We start from the raw sequence: 18,073 nt of genomic DNA, 5'->3' as shown, positions 1-18,073 counted from the left end.
GATCTTGGGAGCAAACAACAAAAAGGCCTATATTTCAATCTAGCTTTCATTGAAAATGTATATTATAGCTTTATTCAGTCAGTTAGGCCCTGGTTCATAGCGGGTATTTTTAATGTGTTCTCACATTGTGCAGCCAAAGGTGCAGTTAGTTCTCCAAGAATTCTTTTGGCAGCCTTAAGTTGGTTAGCCAGAATTTGTGGTTTGGTCGATTTCACCAAGCATTATTTAGTTGTCAGGGTGTTGAGAGGCTGGGGTTACATAAAAGGGAATAGTAGGAATGTCAAGAGACCCATTTCCAAACCTTTTCTTTGTTCCATCATATTAAAGTTTGCCTGGCTGTATGCTGGGAGTTTTCACTTTGCTTGGGAGATGTGGCACTGACTCATGATTCAGTGTCTGTTCAGTTGGCTGGTTCCAACACAGATCAGGAAGGTAATGGTTACCTTGTAATTTTAGCGCATTCAGGTTGCTTTTTCATTTGCCCAGTACATTAGTGTAGGAGATTATGTAGAACAATTAAGGGAATTTCTGTTCATGATTTTGTTTTTAGGACTCCATCAGGGCACGTAATAACAGCTTATGGCTTGGACATTAACCTTAAAAGAATTCTGTCCAGTTTACATATTTCAAGCACAGCATATGGCTTGAGGTGATTAAAAAAAAACTGGTAGGTGGGTCTTGGGCTTTGTTATCATACTTACAATAATTTTACATGTTAATTGGTAAATAGTTTTCATAGCAATAAATAAATAAATACATAAATAATTGAAAATGGAGAGAGAGGGTTGAATTATTGTTCATTAAAATGGTGTTATTGTTTTACAGGTGTGAGATATCTCTAGATCATAGGCCATTCATTCATAACTAGAACATCTTCCAGAGCTATGAAGTGTAAGAACTAGATTAACCTCTTCCTTAACCCATTGAAATACCTAGTTTTTTGGAAGGGCTTTTCAAGACTGCCATGGTTGCAGTTAGGTCAACTGGTTTATGCCTTGCTAGCTCAAGAAGCTCTCCATAATCTTTAATACTTCATTTGATGGGGAACAATATAGAAAAAATACCTAAACATATTTTACTATCAAGAATGATTGCCTATTTTGTCAAACTTTAATGATCGACATCACCATATAGTGGGTGGAGGCAGTGAATCCAATTGCTTTGGAACTTACAAGGAGATTTTAGAACTAAAGAATAGCACAAGTGGCTGCCTAGTTTAGCTGCAGGATTACTTTGTTCAGGAAATTGTTGGGGGGGGGGGGAGCAGCCCAGTACATGGGCTGGTGGATGGTCACATTGCAAACTTTAACTCTTATTTCTTATTCCCTTCCTTTCCTTGGCCTTGAGAAAGCATCTTTGATAAGAAGAGGAGAGATGGATACATTGTTATTGGTTGGGAGAGTCAAAGCAGTTGAGGGGTTTCGGAATAATGTCACTCAGCATGGGTTGATAATGTAGCCAGAACAAGTTTGCTCATGCCAGCCAGCATGTTGAGCTAATCTGCAAAAATGTTAAAGTTAAATAAACTGATCTTTATATTTGAAATTTTGAATTAAAATGTGTGGGTTGTTGTTTATTGAATGTATATGGCCACACCTGTAAGACGTTTGTGGTCATTGGGAGAGCTGCCTTTTGGACAAAGAAGTATTGCATACAAGACACATTGTCAAGACAATGTGACTAGGGGGTCATGGCCTAAAGGGCTTTAGTAGCCCTTTTGACATTCAGCTGGCACTTTACTAATACAGCTGAGCCAAGTGCTCTCCAATCCAAAACCCCATTCTTTTTCTTAGTGGTCATTTTGTGGCCTTTCCTTTCTCTATTTTCATCTATTCAGCTGTCACTTTGCACCCCCCCTCTTTTTTTGTTATCCACCTTTTCCTATCCAGGGTCTCAGGAAAGGACTTTTAGTAAGAAGAAAAATGTTGGATACATCGTTGATTGTTTGGATAGTCAAAGTAGGTGAGGGGGCATGGAGTAGCACCACTCAGCAAGGGTCGAATGTGTAGGCCAATAGGCTTGTTTATGCCAACAGGCACTTTGAATTAAGATGGCAAAAGTTAATGTTGAATAAGTTGATCCTAATGTTTGAATTTTGAAGTAAAATGTGTGGATTGTTGCTTAATGTAAATAAATGAGTGCACCTGCATGAAGTTGCGTTTGAAGTCATTGAGAGAGCTGCCTTTTGGACAAAAGGCATCTTATACAGTGAAGAGTCATATCTGAATGGAGCTCTGTCATTTCTCTTATACTAGAGTACACAGTACGCAGTGTAGTCCTCAACCATAGTACCTTTTTTCAGGCCATGCCAAGCTGAAAATTCTTCCAGCATAGCTAATTAAAACCAGGAAAATCTAAAGGTGTTACTGCTCAATACTATTTTTATTTATTTATTTATTGTTTTATAAACTTGTTCTGGCTACATTATCAACCCATGCTGAGTGACATTATTCCGAAACCCCTCAACTGCTTTGACTCTCCCAACTGTTACTGCTCAATACTAGAAGTCTAAATAAGAAACTCCACTCCCTACAAGTCTTCCTCACCTAGAGAATGCTAGTGTCTATGTAGTCATTGGGTCATGCTTTAAAGCCACAGAGAGCACCCTGGCAGTGCAATGCTATAATGTCTTGAACACCTTTAGACAAGCTGCTACACTGGCAGGGGCTAAAAGTAGAGGTGTTTTGATTTGAATCAAAAATAAATATACCTCAATGTTGGGCAAACAGGATGACGAACTTCAGCTTCTTCACATTTAAATCTTCATAGGCAAAATCCCACATCACTTCTTTGCAAGCTATAGGTCCTACTGTACCCAAGATACCTATAACATATGATGGGAAGCACTCACCATCCAACCCAAAACCATATTCATGGGCAACATTTAATTACCCCACTATTAGCTGGGGATTATATATAACACCAAACAGGCAGGCACAGAGATCCTTGGATTTTTTTTAAACACAAACTCCCTTGACCAGATTGTCAATACACCTACCAGGGCATAAACATACTGGATCCTGTTGTCACTAAAATGGAAAAGTGCTGCACACCTTGTAGTGTAATGCCCTCTCTGGTGATTTCAGACCACAAAATGGTCTTCTTTGAAGTAAAAATAAACCTGGAACCTCAATTAACACTAGGAAGTTCAGTAGCTACTCTAAGGCTAATTTCCTACTATTAAATGATAACCTAGCAAAATCTCAAGCCCCAAAACCCCATGAACACTGCTTCGGGTCAGTGCTTCCAGTGCAGAACTGTTCACAGAAACCATATACAAGCGTGTTAATAGCTGCAGACAGACGGTTGTATCCACCACAAATAAGTACAAAACTAACTGAAAAAAATAGTCCAACCTTGCAAATTGCAAAGTCAGTAGGGACGATAACAGAAGGAAGAAAACCATTGCAAAAATTAGGAGGTGTAGCAACTCAATGGGATAAAATTGTTCTTATCAAAATAAACAATCAACTTAGAGGACAGATAAAGTCTAACTTAGACAATTAGATGGGAAACAGGAAATGCGTCCCTGATATGATATTTATGTCTCTAATGGATACAGGTTGCTATAGATTGTGTTCTACTCTCCACATCAGGATAACCATTTATTTTACTTTAAGTTATTCTCACCCCAGCAGTCAGGGAGCTGTTCAAGAGACTGCTTCACAGGTAGACTTGCATTAAAAGATCATTCGTATCAAATTCACTAAATAATTTTAAGCTGCACAATGAGACTTCTGGCCTAAATTAAGTCTTTCTGTCTTAACCAAAGGGGGTGTAACTGTTGCATGAAAAAAGCTTCTGTAATACCATCTCTGAAGAATGTCATGTGTAAATCCTTTGAGGCCTCTAATCAAGTCTATCATCCATCCCTGCAAAAGCAACTGCAGATGAATGCATGACAATATATACATGAGTCTTACTGATGTCCATCTTGAATTTAGAAGTAAGTATAACATCATGACATGACTGATTTTTATACCTGGAATTATACTTTTATAGTTAATTACATACATAAATATGCCATCATTAACAGGGATCCCAAATGTATTATAAGCTATTTTATTTTAATAAGTAAGTTATTGTTACATATTACTACTACTTAAATATCATATTTACTTTACCTGTACAATGTGGTATTAGCTGGTTCTTGCAGTGGGATAATATATCCACCTCTAATATGCAAATTGATCTGTTCAAGCGGGGTAGTCATATTGATCCATTCATTACGAAAACCAGTAGCTGTACCCTTGTAAACAAAAATAAAGTACCAGAATAAGTTTTACTATAACGTCAAGAAATCATTAAATATTATTTTGTATACATGCAGTCAGAGTCGGAAAGTAAATTATTCATACTGCAGGTAGTGTAATATTAATGAAATAACATGTCAGATATATTGTTTATTTACTGTATACTTTTACAGGCTAATATATTCAAGTAGCAGGAAGATAATGTTTTTGGAAGGCACTCTAATCTCAGGCATGCTATATGTATCAATATCTAAGTAGCCTTAAAGTTCCATATATTGTATTGCATGTGTTCCTGAGTTGTTTAGCTCACAGGTCATAGTCAAGAATCAAGAACATTATATTATAGAGGTCATGACTGAAAGATTCTGAAGAGCTTGTGCTTGTATGACCTGTGAAGCAGATGAGCAGAAATATCAGTAAACGTATTAGTCTGACAGTAAGAGAGGATGTCCTACGTGGGCAGGTATTATCTGTTTTATCCTGCACACCTTTAAAATACTTTATTAGGTTTCTGTTGTTATTTACACAACGCTGTTAAGGAAGTGTTCAGAAAACAAAAATATGTTAAAGAAACTGCACTTTTTCTTTAGTATGATTTGGCTCTGTGTGTTTGTGTGTGTGTGTTTGTTTCTGAATGTGTGAGTGTGTTTGTTTCTGAATACATGTGTGAACTATTTCCAATACCTGTTTAATCACTGAGTGGAGGAATTTCTCTTGACCATCAGTAAGAATATGCTTTTAATGACAGTTTTCGCCTTTCGGCTTCCTCAGACTGTATGACATTAAAATACAACTAAAACATACATTTAAATACTCTAACATGACTGCTCATTGGTTAAAATTCACAACCTTATACCCATATACTAATATAAATTCTCCAAACAGTATTGAAATACATTTGCTACCTTTCATTTACTAAAACTGACTGAACTTGACTGAACATCAACAGACTATCATTCTAAACCAAGCACCAACTCCCTTGTTACAGAACTTAGGTACTTGGAACAAACTTTCATGCATCTACGATAACAGTGATGTCAACAATAAGAGATAAAAATAGAAAACATTCCATATGTATATACATCTTCTTTTTAAAACAACATTATTTATAACAAATTAGTGTTTCAATAAAGTCAAGAATGTTCATTACATAAAGAGGAAATAAGGTGCATATTCTCGCATATCTAAGTATGTTAAAAATGTGTGCAATCCTTCCTCCTCACACCTCTGTGTTAAATAACAAGTAACACAGTTGACATATTGTCCTTGTAATACGCTGCAACATGCATATAAGGAACTGCAAAATCCATTTCTTACGAACAATAAAATGGAACAAATTCATGACATATAAGAAATGGATAACTAGCCTAAAGGATGTAGGCATATAGGTGACAAATGTTGTTAGTAGACATACATTACAGTAAAACCAGATGACTTACTCTGGTATCTAACTGAACTAGCCTTTAGAAGAAGCTAGGAGGGGAAGTGAATAATTTACCTAAAGATCTATGCAAGTAAGTGATAGATGTTGTTAAAAAACATACAGTACAGTAAAACCAGATGACTTGCTCTGGTATATAACTGAACTAGCTTTAAGAAGATATAAAGAGAACCTCAGTCTTGCGATCTTATCTAATTGTCCTATTGAAAAACTATAAGGACATATTCAAATGAAAAATGATAAAAAAATGCATAAATAATATAATTTCAAAAGTGTATAAACCTATGCTGGTTATATTGAATGTAATGTGGCATATGTTGTAAAGTTGGAAGTATATTGGTATGTGCAAAGATGAGGGTAGGAATGTAAATCAATATATTAGCCAATATGACATAGGGTTCTTTCTCTAGGGGACATTTATATTGAATCACTTCTGATGTTCTAAGAAGAGGTTTAATCTGGACTTTATCATTGAGGCCCGGATGGTGATCAGCTCTAAGTCTGATAATCCACTTCATCTCATTCTCTAGAGTGTAATTAATAATGTCTCCTCCTCTCATGTTAGGTATAATCTTTTGAATGATAAAAGAAGCGTTAACATAGAACCTACCCTAATATGGTAGGTGTGCTCCCTAATGCGTTCCTTCAAGGACCTGTTGGTTTTTCCAACATAAAATGCTGGGCATATCTCACAAGTAGCAATGTAAACAATGTGTGAGCTGTTACAAGTGGTGTTCGTCTGAAAATTATAAATACGTTTAGTGATAGGATGAGTGAAAACTGTAGTATCATTGATGTATATACACTGATTACATTTGCCACAGGGTGTCGTATTAGTGTTGTTGGTATGTGTCTTATAAATATTATGGTGATTTCTAGGTTTGCACAAGAGTCTTCTCAAATTTGGTTGGTTCTTATACACTACGTTCAAATTAGATCCTACTATATCCTTGATATCCTTGTCTAATAACAATATATCCCAATGTTTTTCCATAATTTGTCTAATATTTATGGAATCTCTTGTGAACAACATAGATGCTCTATTAGTATTCATAGATTTAGGTATAACATCCATCACCATAAAAATAAGGTTTAGCTTTATTCTCCCTACAGGCTTGGACATCTACTATGGTACGTTCAACATCAATAATGTCATAGCCTCTATTCATAAATTTATTTTTTAGTTCAGCCAATTCCTTAACATAACCTTCCTCTGTTGGATTCAATCTCGATGCCCTGATGACCTGTCCTTTCATGACATTGTTAAAAATGCATACTGGCCTTATGTAATATAGTGTTCCTATGACACAATTTCCTGTGTACTGAAGTGTTTAACAACCCATTACTAAGCCTATTAATATTCACATCTAAATATGAGATCTGATTGTATGAGTACGTTGTAGTAAATCTCAAAAAATTTGTGGAATTGTTCATAGCAGTTGTGAACCTCGTTAGTGTGTCTGTATCACTCTTCCAAATGAAAAAACATGTTCCTTATAAAAATGAGATTCAAAAGGAAAGTCTCCTCCCATTGAGCAAGAGTTCCTCCCCAAACATAAAGATGTTATTAGTTAGAACAATTTCTAATAATAGAGTAAGAAAGTCTATTTTCTCAGGTGTAAGATCAGAATGTGTTCTTAAATAATCTTGAATGTATTGTATCCCTAAATCATTTGGGATGACAGTAAAAAGACTTACTACATCTAATGTTACCAGTAGGTACGGTGCATTATCATCTACACACTTCATGTAGGAGTATAAGTCCAATAGGAACTGTTTGAGAAGACTCTTGTGCAAACCTAGAAATCACCATAATATTTATAAGACACATACCAACAACACTAATACGACACCCTGTGGCAAATGTAATCAGTGTATATACATCAATGATACTACAGTTTTCACTCATCCTATCAATTTATAATTTTCAGACGAACACCACTTGTAACAGCTCACACATTGTTTACATTGCTACTTGTGAGATATGCCCAGCATTTTATGTTGGAAAAACCAACAGGTCCTTGAAGACACCTACCATATTAGGGTAGGTTCTATGTTAATTAGGAATAAGCCACACTTTCAAGTTTTTTATCATTCAAAAGATTATACCTAACATGAGAGGAGGAGACATTATTAATTACACTCTAGAGAATGAGATGAAGTGGATTATCAGACTTAGAGCTGATCACCATCCGGGCCTCAATGATAAAGTCCAGATTAAACCTCTTCTTAGAAAAAACATCAGAAGTGATTCAATATAAATGTCCCCTAGAAGAAAGAACCTATGTCATATTTATATATATATTTTTTTACATTACTACCTCATCTTTGCATACCAATATACTTCCAACTTTACAAATAAGATCGCAAGACTGAGGTTCTCTTTATATCTTCTCTAAGGCTAGTTAGTTTATACCCCATTACCAGTCCATCTTTTTTTTTACTGTAATGTATGTCTACTAACAACATTTGTCACCTATATGCCTACATCCTTTAGGCTAGTTATCCATTTCTCCTAAAGAAGACTTGATGAGTATGTGGTTCCATTTTATTGTTCGTAAGAAATTTTTTTTTTTTCCTTATATGTACTACTGAATTTGTTAAACGGGACTAGCACACCTAGTTTTGCAGTTATTTACAAGGACAATAATGTCAACTGTTTACTTGTTATTTAACACAGAGGTGTGAGGATTTTTATGTAATGAACATTCTTGACTTTATTGAAACACTAATTTGTTATAAATAATGTTGTTTTAAAAAGAATGTTTTCTTTTTATTATTTTTATTCTTATTGTTACACACATCATATCACATGTGATGAGAATGTGAAGTTTGTTGTTCCCTACTCAAGTTTCTGTAACAAGGAGTTGGTGCTTGGTTTTTTTTTTATATATACAAAGAAAGAGTCTGTGTTCAGTCATTTTTTTTAATTTTTTTGAATTTAGAGTTCAGTCAGTTTTAGTAAAATGAAAGGCAAAAAAATGTATTTTCAATACTGAATGTTTTTTTTTTTTGTTCTTGTTTTGAGAATTTATATTAGTATATGGGTATGTTCAGATATTCATTCTGCTGGTACAACACCCCGAGTCTTGGAGATATTTGACGTTTGATATCAGTAAGAATATGTTAAAAACAATTCTCAATTGGATGTAGTCCTACATAGGACACATGCGTACTCACACACAAACTGAAGACATACCTAGGACAAGTTAGAGCACTGCGCATTGCCAATTCACTAACTATACTTTTCGCTGTTAAAGTTTATAAAATTTCCAAATGTTATCCTACCTTAGAGGATGTTATATTAGGTTATAGTAAGCTGTGAAATTCACCTGCATGGGAGTGAAGGGACATTGTCACTCACTTCATCCAAAGACACTAAGTATTTTTTTTTATTATTTTTGAAATTCACTGGAATGGTAATCATCTCCAACTGTAAGATCATAGCTTCATGGGTGATTACTAGTCTAATGACACTAAAGGGACTTTTTGTACCTAACCATGCTTCTCAAATATATTTGAAAGGATGTAATATCACCCATTTTATTGGGGGTTTAACTTCAGCAAGAGTGTTGGCTTTTGCATGCTTCGTTCTAATGGGGAGATAGGTGACAGACTGGTATAAATTTATGTTTTCTCTTCTACTCATCCAAGTTGTGCTTGAATAAGTGTAGGGAGGATCTTTGCTTGACATGGATGGGAAGCCTGTTCAGTAGAAGGTGTAATTTCAGGGATACATACCTGTCTCTCCAGCATGTCTCACTTATGTTGCAGATGAGATATAGGTCCCTAGTTTGGGTGCTTCTGATATTACTTGAGATAGAGGGGACTCAGAGTCAATGATAATAACCCATGTAAATATAAGGACATGCAAAATCCACAGAAAAAGTATAACAGTCAGGGAATGAACATGAAAGTCAATCAAAGTGAGGCATCAGTTTTAATCATTGTACCACTGTATCACCCAGTCCCATACTTTTTTTAAACCTGCTGTTTATTTTCAAGCAGTTTAATACCCACATCTACTTTCTTCAGTGAGAGTCCATGCTTACAGTTTAAGTAAAATAATGGGAAATAAGCAATAAATTGCTGTTGATTGTAGAGAAAGGCATTGCTGTGTTATTTTTATTGAATTTCTTGGTTTCACAGAAGATGTAGTATTTGCCTTACGTTTCATGATTTCAGGAGTCATTCTGAAAATATCAAAGCTGTCTAAAGTGATTTTCTTGAATTTTTTTTTGTACAACTGTCTTTGCATTCCACTTTCCTAATTTACTGTTCAGCCCATGACTTAGTCATACTAGTGAAATATTGTTTGTAGTGTTACAGTGTATAAAATGATAGTGTATATCTAAGCCTTCTACTTTTCTTTCAAGAAGTTATTAAATCAGCTATATAAATGAACCTGCTGAAACAGAAACGGATAATAATCCTTGATTTTTAACCTTTTACTGCATGTGCTAATATCATCTCTTAAAGAAAGATGATATATTATTACTGCTTTCCTATTTTTATCTGCAATTTTACTTAGCATGCATTTAGATCTGTAGAGAAAGCAGCAAATCTACTTTAAGTTGTTACAATTTGTAATGTAAGCAATTTTACTCAATACTTTCTAGTCTCTAATATTTAAGCATATGGGTTTCACAATATTTTTGATGAAAGTTCAGGATTATAATCATACAAGAAAACTTGTCAGTTGTTTGTAATTTCTAAAGGTCATAATTCCTACTTTGTTGCAGAAGATTCACCTTACGAATGACAGATTTAAGTGGTTCTACAAGAGATGTAAAAGGTAGGTAGTTAATGGTGCTGCATCTAATACCAACTCAACTGCACTGGCAGCAGAAAATGTATTGTTCTTTAAATGAATGTAATAAAGTTACTATTAAAAGGAAGTTTGCAGTACAGATTTCATCCTTTACAATGTTATATCGCTTGTCAATTTCTCATAGTTCAAAGAGGGGCATCGATAAATTATTGGGAAATGTTTTTAAAGCAATTATATTAATTTTTGAAAAGAAAGATTTGTATCTCACTGTTTTTAAATGGAGAATTTATTTTCATTTTTGAATATTCCACATGCTGAAGGCACTCTTTACGCATCTGAGGGAAAGTAAAAGTCCTTTTAACGTATATATAATATATCCCTCAAGCAGTGGCATTAAATCCTTTTGTTTACTAAATTACAACACTGAGTTTCAGGGACTGACAACTGTGCCACAAATAATTAAGTGATTTTTATGGTATGACATTAAAAGTGCTGCCCCCCCCCCACACACACACACTGTCAGATCTTTCTGTGTTTTGCTGTATAATAAAATGGGAAACATATTTACAGAATCTTCAAGATGACAGTGCAGAAAGCATTTATTTCAAGATCCTGAAAGTTAAGGCCATGTTTTACAAATCATAGGTCAATACTGAGAAGCCAGCATCATACGTGGCCTGGATTCCACTATCATAAAGGTAGGAAAATGTAGCAGCTGCTATGAGAATGGTGCAGATGACAAGTATTGTAGGAATCATAAAGCAGGCCACTACCTGGACAAACAAGACCTTTTAACCAAACTAGCCCAAAGTTTGGCCTAAGTACAGCAATATACTGGATTTAGAAATGGAGGTGGAAGCTGCAAGTTCTTAGATTAATGCTTTATTTATTTGATTTTGTCTCTTTTTTCATTATTACACTTCAGTTTAGAAGATGGTGCTTGATGAGAGCACGGCAGTACGATTTGCAGTAAGTACTGACTGCCGTCACTGGCTGCTTCTGCTCAGATAGTGAGCGGCAGCTGCACATATCGTGGATAAGAGCTTTATTCAAAAACACATTCTCTCTCTCTCTCTCTCTCTATATATATATATATATATATATATATATATATATATATATATATATATATCTGCCTATCTCAGTCCCTTTTTTAACTTGTGATTCACTTGGATGGTCTTTGTATCACAGGACTTGGCTCAAGATTGGACTGCATATTTGTAGTTTAGAAAATGCTACTCTTTTTGGAAAGGTTACTTCTGCTCATTTCTGCAAGCTGACTGTAAACAAAAGCACTAACTGATAGAATTCACTGCTTAATACTATATTTAATTTGCTGCATTCTTTTTGTTTATACTTATTTACAACCTTATTTAGAAATTGCTGTATTTGGGACCCTGTTAGTACATGCAAGTATTCTGGCTGACATGAGGAGTCTATATCAATGCAGACGTCCATATGTGAACTTTTACAAAGTAGTTTTTCCTACCATTTGTGGCTGCCCACAAGTTTTAGATGGTGGAGCTGTCCGCCTTCTGCAAGCTCTCCATGAGGGAGAGCAATTACAGAAAGTCAATGACGTTGGAATAATCGATGCTTTATTTAATTTGACTGATTTTCCTTGTTTAACAGTTTTTGACAACTTCACACAGAGACTACACATGACTGGATACCAGATTACTTAGGTTCAGGATATAAATGAGTATCACAATAGAATTCCATACTCTAATATTTGGAGGTACCTAGAACATTTTGCTTTTGCCACTGGCCACTTCTCCACAATTACAGAAGTTGATCATGAGCAGTAACTTATGTATGGCTCTGTGACTTAAATAGGCAGCTAAAGACACATTGCAACCTTGCATTAGTACTTATATGTCTGCATTCTTATATGTGAGCATGCTGGCTTACATTCAAAGCTAGTTAAACACAAAAAAACTAAGACATAGTGATTCTTTTGGAGGGACGTGAAACTCATTTGACAGCATTGTTAACCACAACATTTAGACACATTCCAGGGTTCCATGATTTTGCGTTTTTTCTTTATAAGGATAACTTAAAAACACACACAGATTGTTCTCATCTACAAGAAATTACATTTAGTCTGTTAGATATTTCGTCATGCCATAGTCAAATATAGTCTTTTTGTACTTAGGTAGCTGCATTCAGTGCTGCAGACCAGTAAACCCATCAGTGATTTCAGTTTGCATTAAAAACAAGTGTGCTTGAAAAAACACTGTATATTAATTTAGGCAGCTCTTACCAGTTCATCCAGTTATGTGTCTCCTTATATCAATTATTTTGAATTCTGGTACATTGTGATGGTATGATTTCTTCAAACACAGCACACAGAAGAATATTATATACCATTTTACAGGCTGTGTATAATTTGAAATATACCTTAGGTAACAAGTCCAAAGTTCCTATTTATAATTAAGAATACAAAATATTTTTGTTTAGGACACATTTAACCAGTCATTTTCGAAGACCACATGATCATGGCAAGTGGACTCTAGCTGGAGCCTCAGAAGCACATTATGCAAATGATACTTTTTGGAAGAGAATTCCATAAGAATCATAGGAAATATAAGGCAACTGAGTCTTGTGAGCATTTACACCTTGCCCATTCCCAACCTTAGACTATGATCCTTTTTCAAGGAGGGTTAGGACAGTCAAACAAGAGGTGATTTTGTGAATACCTATCCAAATATCTAGTTCCACTTTGAAAAAAGATAACGTATCACACTGCTTGATTTAAAGTGGGCATCTATTCCAAAGGTGGGGAAGTTACTGTATAATAAATCTGTCTCTTCCCCCATGGCTTATTTACTTGATGATGAAAATTTAAATACCCAATTCTGATGTCTATCCGACTATTTGACCTGTGGAGGAGCAATGTATCTGGGACAACTTGGCCTGTAATATGACAGAATGCAAGACATAAATCTCCCATCAGATGTCTATAACATCCTAAATAAAGGGACAGTGCTTCCACCCTTTTGGGATTTTAAGCCAGCGGTTTTCTTAATTATGAACCTGTGGGTCTTTCTAGTTGTCTGGTATTTCTTGTGAAGTATTTTCCAAAGGGTGCATTGTATTTATTACAGCCTGATCCAGCCCTAGGTGACCAAGGCAACTGCCCTAGGTGACCAAGGCGGGCTCACTGGCTTGGGGCTGGGTGGGGTGGGCTGGCCATAATATAAATTTAATAATAAAAAAGCTACTTTATTTACTTTTTTCTCAGGTGCAGGTGCATGAGTCTTACTGTCCTTTACATTGCTTTAAGACACATACAGACATAAGTGCAATGTGCAAAATTTAATTTTGGAGTACTGATTCTTGTCGTGGGTAACTTGGCAGGAATGAGATCAAAAGTATGCGTGTGTGTGTGTGTGTGTGTGTGTGTGTGTGTGTGTGTGTGTGTGTGTGTGTGTGTGTGTGTGTGTGTGTGTGTGTCTGTGTGTGTGTGTGTAAAATGCACTACTTATACAGAGCTGCTTAGTTAATTAACTTGTTCAGGCTTAAGCCCTGAACCTTACCTACAGGAAAAAAGGGCCTTAATTAATTAATTAATTTTATTTTATTTTACATTTGTTAACCGGGTTAGTCTGGCTGAGCTTTTGGCTCATTTTCAGCAGAGACCCAGGGAGAAAAGCTCCTCAAGACTTGAAAACAATTTCTTAAATTTTAGTAGCATAGTAGTAACAATCGACTATAGGATCTTACAAGCAGAGACCTGGAGAGAGAAAAAAAGCTCCTCAGGCAATTCAGTTATACAGAGTATTAACAACTGGCAGACAAGTATGTGAGTTGTTACAAACAAGATTTTAAACAATTAGCGGAAGAAAAAGTGACTAGTTACAATATTATTTAGCTGCTTAGAGCAAAATGAGTTAATAGTTAGGCAGATGCTTATTTAAAGTGGGTTGGATCTAGTTGTATAGGAGTTTGGAAACAAGAAAGGAAAGTAAGAATGGCTAGTAGGAGATGTAGGGGAGGTAGAGTATAGGAGACAGACTAGACAGGTAGGTTGTTTTGAGACTGTAAGAATTAAGAGTGGTTGGAGATAGAGGAAGGGAAGAGGTAGAAGAGGCAGGGGAATACTGTTAGAGAAACATTAAGAGTGAGGTGGTGAAATAGGAGAAAGGATGGTGGATTATTTACATCAGCTTCCATTTGGTTATAGTCGGTCATTAAAGTTAGTTTAAATGTTTTGAAATGGGAACATTTGTCATTTATTGGTCAATACATTTAGTTTTGCTGCTTAATGGGAAATTCTTTCTATCAGGATGATATTCTGCTGGCAATTATCTGTGCTAAGAAGAATGGCACTCTGGCTGCTGTTATTACATGATGATCAAAGGATAGGGAATTATGAAGTTCAATGTTCTTTTATAACATTCTCATTTTGTTGTTTGAATTTTTCTACATTATATTTTGAGGGAATGGGTTGTTTACCAAATGTGACAAATACTGAATTTTTTAGTATTTAATTTGTGCCCATTTTAGTACATCATGCATTTATGAGTTTAAATTCTTGCTGAAGTGCTTGACATCAGAGGAGCAACTTGACAATGACTTCCATTTTAGAGTTGTATGCACACTTGGTTAGCCAGATGCCTCGGTTCATGGTCTAGAGATCAGAAAATTAAATCCCAGACAAAAGAGATTCCACTAATGAGCACTGTGGGGTGCCAGTTGTCACCTTCAAACTCTCTGATGAGGCTATTGCTATCACAACATGCTTTTTTATTTTTTGTCAATATATTATCCATCTTACTACACAGGAATCTATTTGTAATGCATTATCCCTACTAATTATGCCAGCATGGGGGATGGTGCCAAATGTGTTGAACAGGTCAAGTGACACTCTCAGGATTGGTGATGTGGCCACACTTGTGGAGTGGCATCATTACTGCTGTGTGCTAAAACAAAAGGAAAATGCCAGTGGTTAAACTCTGGTGAAATAGGTCCATTGACAAAGTGGCTATGCCAGGGTGTCCCAGGGCATGCTTAGTACAGGATATTAAACAGCAAGGTGTATAGGCAGGTCCCATAGGGGAAATATTTTTGGTCTTGTGAAACACCTTCAGTATGGTTCCATATGACTAATGTGGCAGATCTGCAGGAAAAAAACATCTTTTTCAGAGACAGTAGTTTATCTTCATATAGATGCTGTAATGGTGTTCTGCTAATTCCTTCCTTTCCTTCCTCCAGGAGAAGCCTGCCCGTAAGTACCTAAAATTGAATGGTGAATCGTCAGTGTGGATTTAGTGCCATTAAAATGAGGGCATAGAAGATTGTGTGGAGCAAATGAGGAAGAGAACAGAAATGTTCGCAGATACTACTTCAGTGGCTGAATGCACCACAAGATAATGATTAGATATATAATCACAATTAGCTTCTTATAGATTTGAGGCATGGATGTCAAAACACTCACCTCAAGAGCAGAGAGAATTAAAGCTTGTTGGGTGCATCCTGACATTCATATTAGGAGCACATTATAAGTAAGTTACAATCAGAGAAGACACAACCATAATTCTTTATGGCACACTGACCTTCAGCTGATCTGATGTACTGCATGCCACAGAAAAAATATAGTTGCATGAAGTATTTTACAACTTTGAAATCTGTGAATTACTTAGTGAGGCTGTACTGACAGTGGCATGATGCCATGTGTTGCATTGATGAAGGAATAGTTCAAAAGCTGTAAGTCACCTTATTCTTACATACTTTTATGTGTGACTTCAGTGTTTTACAGCTTTTAAAGCTGTTTTAGCTTTTCTATGCTGTTCTGTGTAACTGGCAATTGCTACTATTAATGGTACAAGAATAGAACTTAATAAGCCTGAAAGATGCTTACTGCGCAGCTTTCATACATAATAAAGTGTTTTACCTAGTAGCCAAGATGCCTGTAATCAATATATAACTGAATAATAATGGTATGATAGGTGAAAGGCAGATGGCTCTAGGAATACAGGACCAGAAAGGAAATACTGTGAAGTTGTAGAAAGAAAGCAAAATCTGACAGGAGAAGAATATCTGAATACCAGCCAAAGATACTGAAAAAGAAAAACATAAATTAAGACAAGCGCTGTTTTAATAATGTTTAAGTGATTTATCAGGAACAACTGATTGACAAAGAGAATGTAATGTACAGAAACTGAAATTAAGTAAGCAATGGAAGAAGACACACACACACACACACACACACAAAGAAGGAACCAAGGAAAGGCATTGATTGCAATAGATCATATGACAGCATCTCAGTTCATGAATTACAGAATGCTTACATATGTACAAAATACACCCTTAGATTGATCTATTACCTAGCAGTAAATGTGAAAAAATGGCAAACCACTTTACAAATGAGTCATGCTAGAAAGTAAATTATAACCCCAAGGATAAAAATTCAAAGAGAGATATCCAGGCTTATGCTCAGTCACAAGTTAAAACAAAAAAACAAAGTAACAATGCATAAAAAAAAAAAAAAAGAGCCACACAAATAAAGAAGCTGAATTCAATATAAGCATCTGGTACCTCGGCATTTCGACTTCAAGGATAAATCACAATCAAATTGCAGCTCCTTTTATACAGCAATATCCCCTACTGATTGGTTAAAAAAAATCAAATACACGCTTCTTTACTTGCATATAAATATTACAAAGTCAACATACCTATTTTATAACATTCACATGTTAAAACCTCATACAAAAACGTTTATACTTTCTAGCTGACACAATCAAATATTTCAATTTTATCCCTTTGTGCAATACAAGTTAGCTGGTTATACGTTAAAATTAACCTCAAGGTTAAGACCCCTAGGAAAGAGTGTGCCAAAATTAATAATCATCCTTCTTTGTAACCTAAGCAACTTAGTAATAAAATCACCACCTCTCACATTATAGGGATGACACAACTCACAAAAAAAACAAAGTTTCATCTGACCCACCATGAACCAATTGAAAGTGCTCAGCAACAGGACTGTTAATGTTCTTTTTCCTAATGTCACCCAAATGTTCCAGGATTCTAACTTAACCATTCTTTTAGTTTGCCCTACATACCACTTAACCTTACTACAACCACAACTCAAAATGTATGCCACCTTAGTAAAACCACCCAATTTCCACCTTTATCAGACTGATTTAATATATATTGTTCATTGTAACCCTTCAGTTGTTTTAGAGCTTGCCATTCCTGTTTTGTAAAATTGAAATGCTTATTTGCTTTTAAAAACTTAAAATATTCCAATTCAACTTTTTTAAGCAACACCTGTTCAAACATTATGACAGGAGGGAACATTTTAGGAGGATAAAAATTGCTAACATTTGAGAATTTATGAACAGGAAATGTTTTATAACCCATTCTCACCAAACTGTGATCCCCTCATTAACATAATTTGTGTCAAAAAACACATTATCATATACGGATAAATTCAATAATAGGTCATCACAGTCATCTTCATTAACATTACCCAGTAGATTAAATTCTACTGGCACATTTTTGTTAGCAAAATATACCCTCAAATGTAACTTCCTACAAAACCTTTTTACATCAAAAACAGTATCAGCTAAGGTAGGAATTACCATAGCTGCAGACTTCTTGGCC

The 18,073-nt window shown here is 35.4% G+C and overlaps 1 protein-coding gene across 1 annotated transcript in view; it reads right to left on the bottom strand.

The window, feature by feature from the left end:
* LOC122800743 (maltase-glucoamylase, intestinal-like) overlaps nt 1-18,073 on the bottom strand; it is a 1,506,799-nt gene that overhangs the window by 69,160 nt on the left and 1,419,566 nt on the right. The window contains exon 44 of the mRNA XM_044069982.1: nt 4,125-4,249. Within this exon, the coding sequence (XP_043925917.1) occupies nt 4,125-4,249 (125 nt within the window). The remainder of the gene's footprint in view (nt 1-4,124; nt 4,250-18,073) is intronic.

Source organism: Protopterus annectens, chromosome 4.part1, assembly GCF_019279795.1.
Source record: "Protopterus annectens isolate FY-2018-M chromosome 4.part1, PAN1.0, whole genome shotgun sequence".
In the NCBI taxonomy this organism is placed as follows: domain Eukaryota; kingdom Metazoa; phylum Chordata; order Ceratodontiformes; family Protopteridae; genus Protopterus; species Protopterus annectens.
Note: the sequence above shows the minus strand (reverse complement) of the source record. Positions and strands in the feature narration are given on the sequence as shown.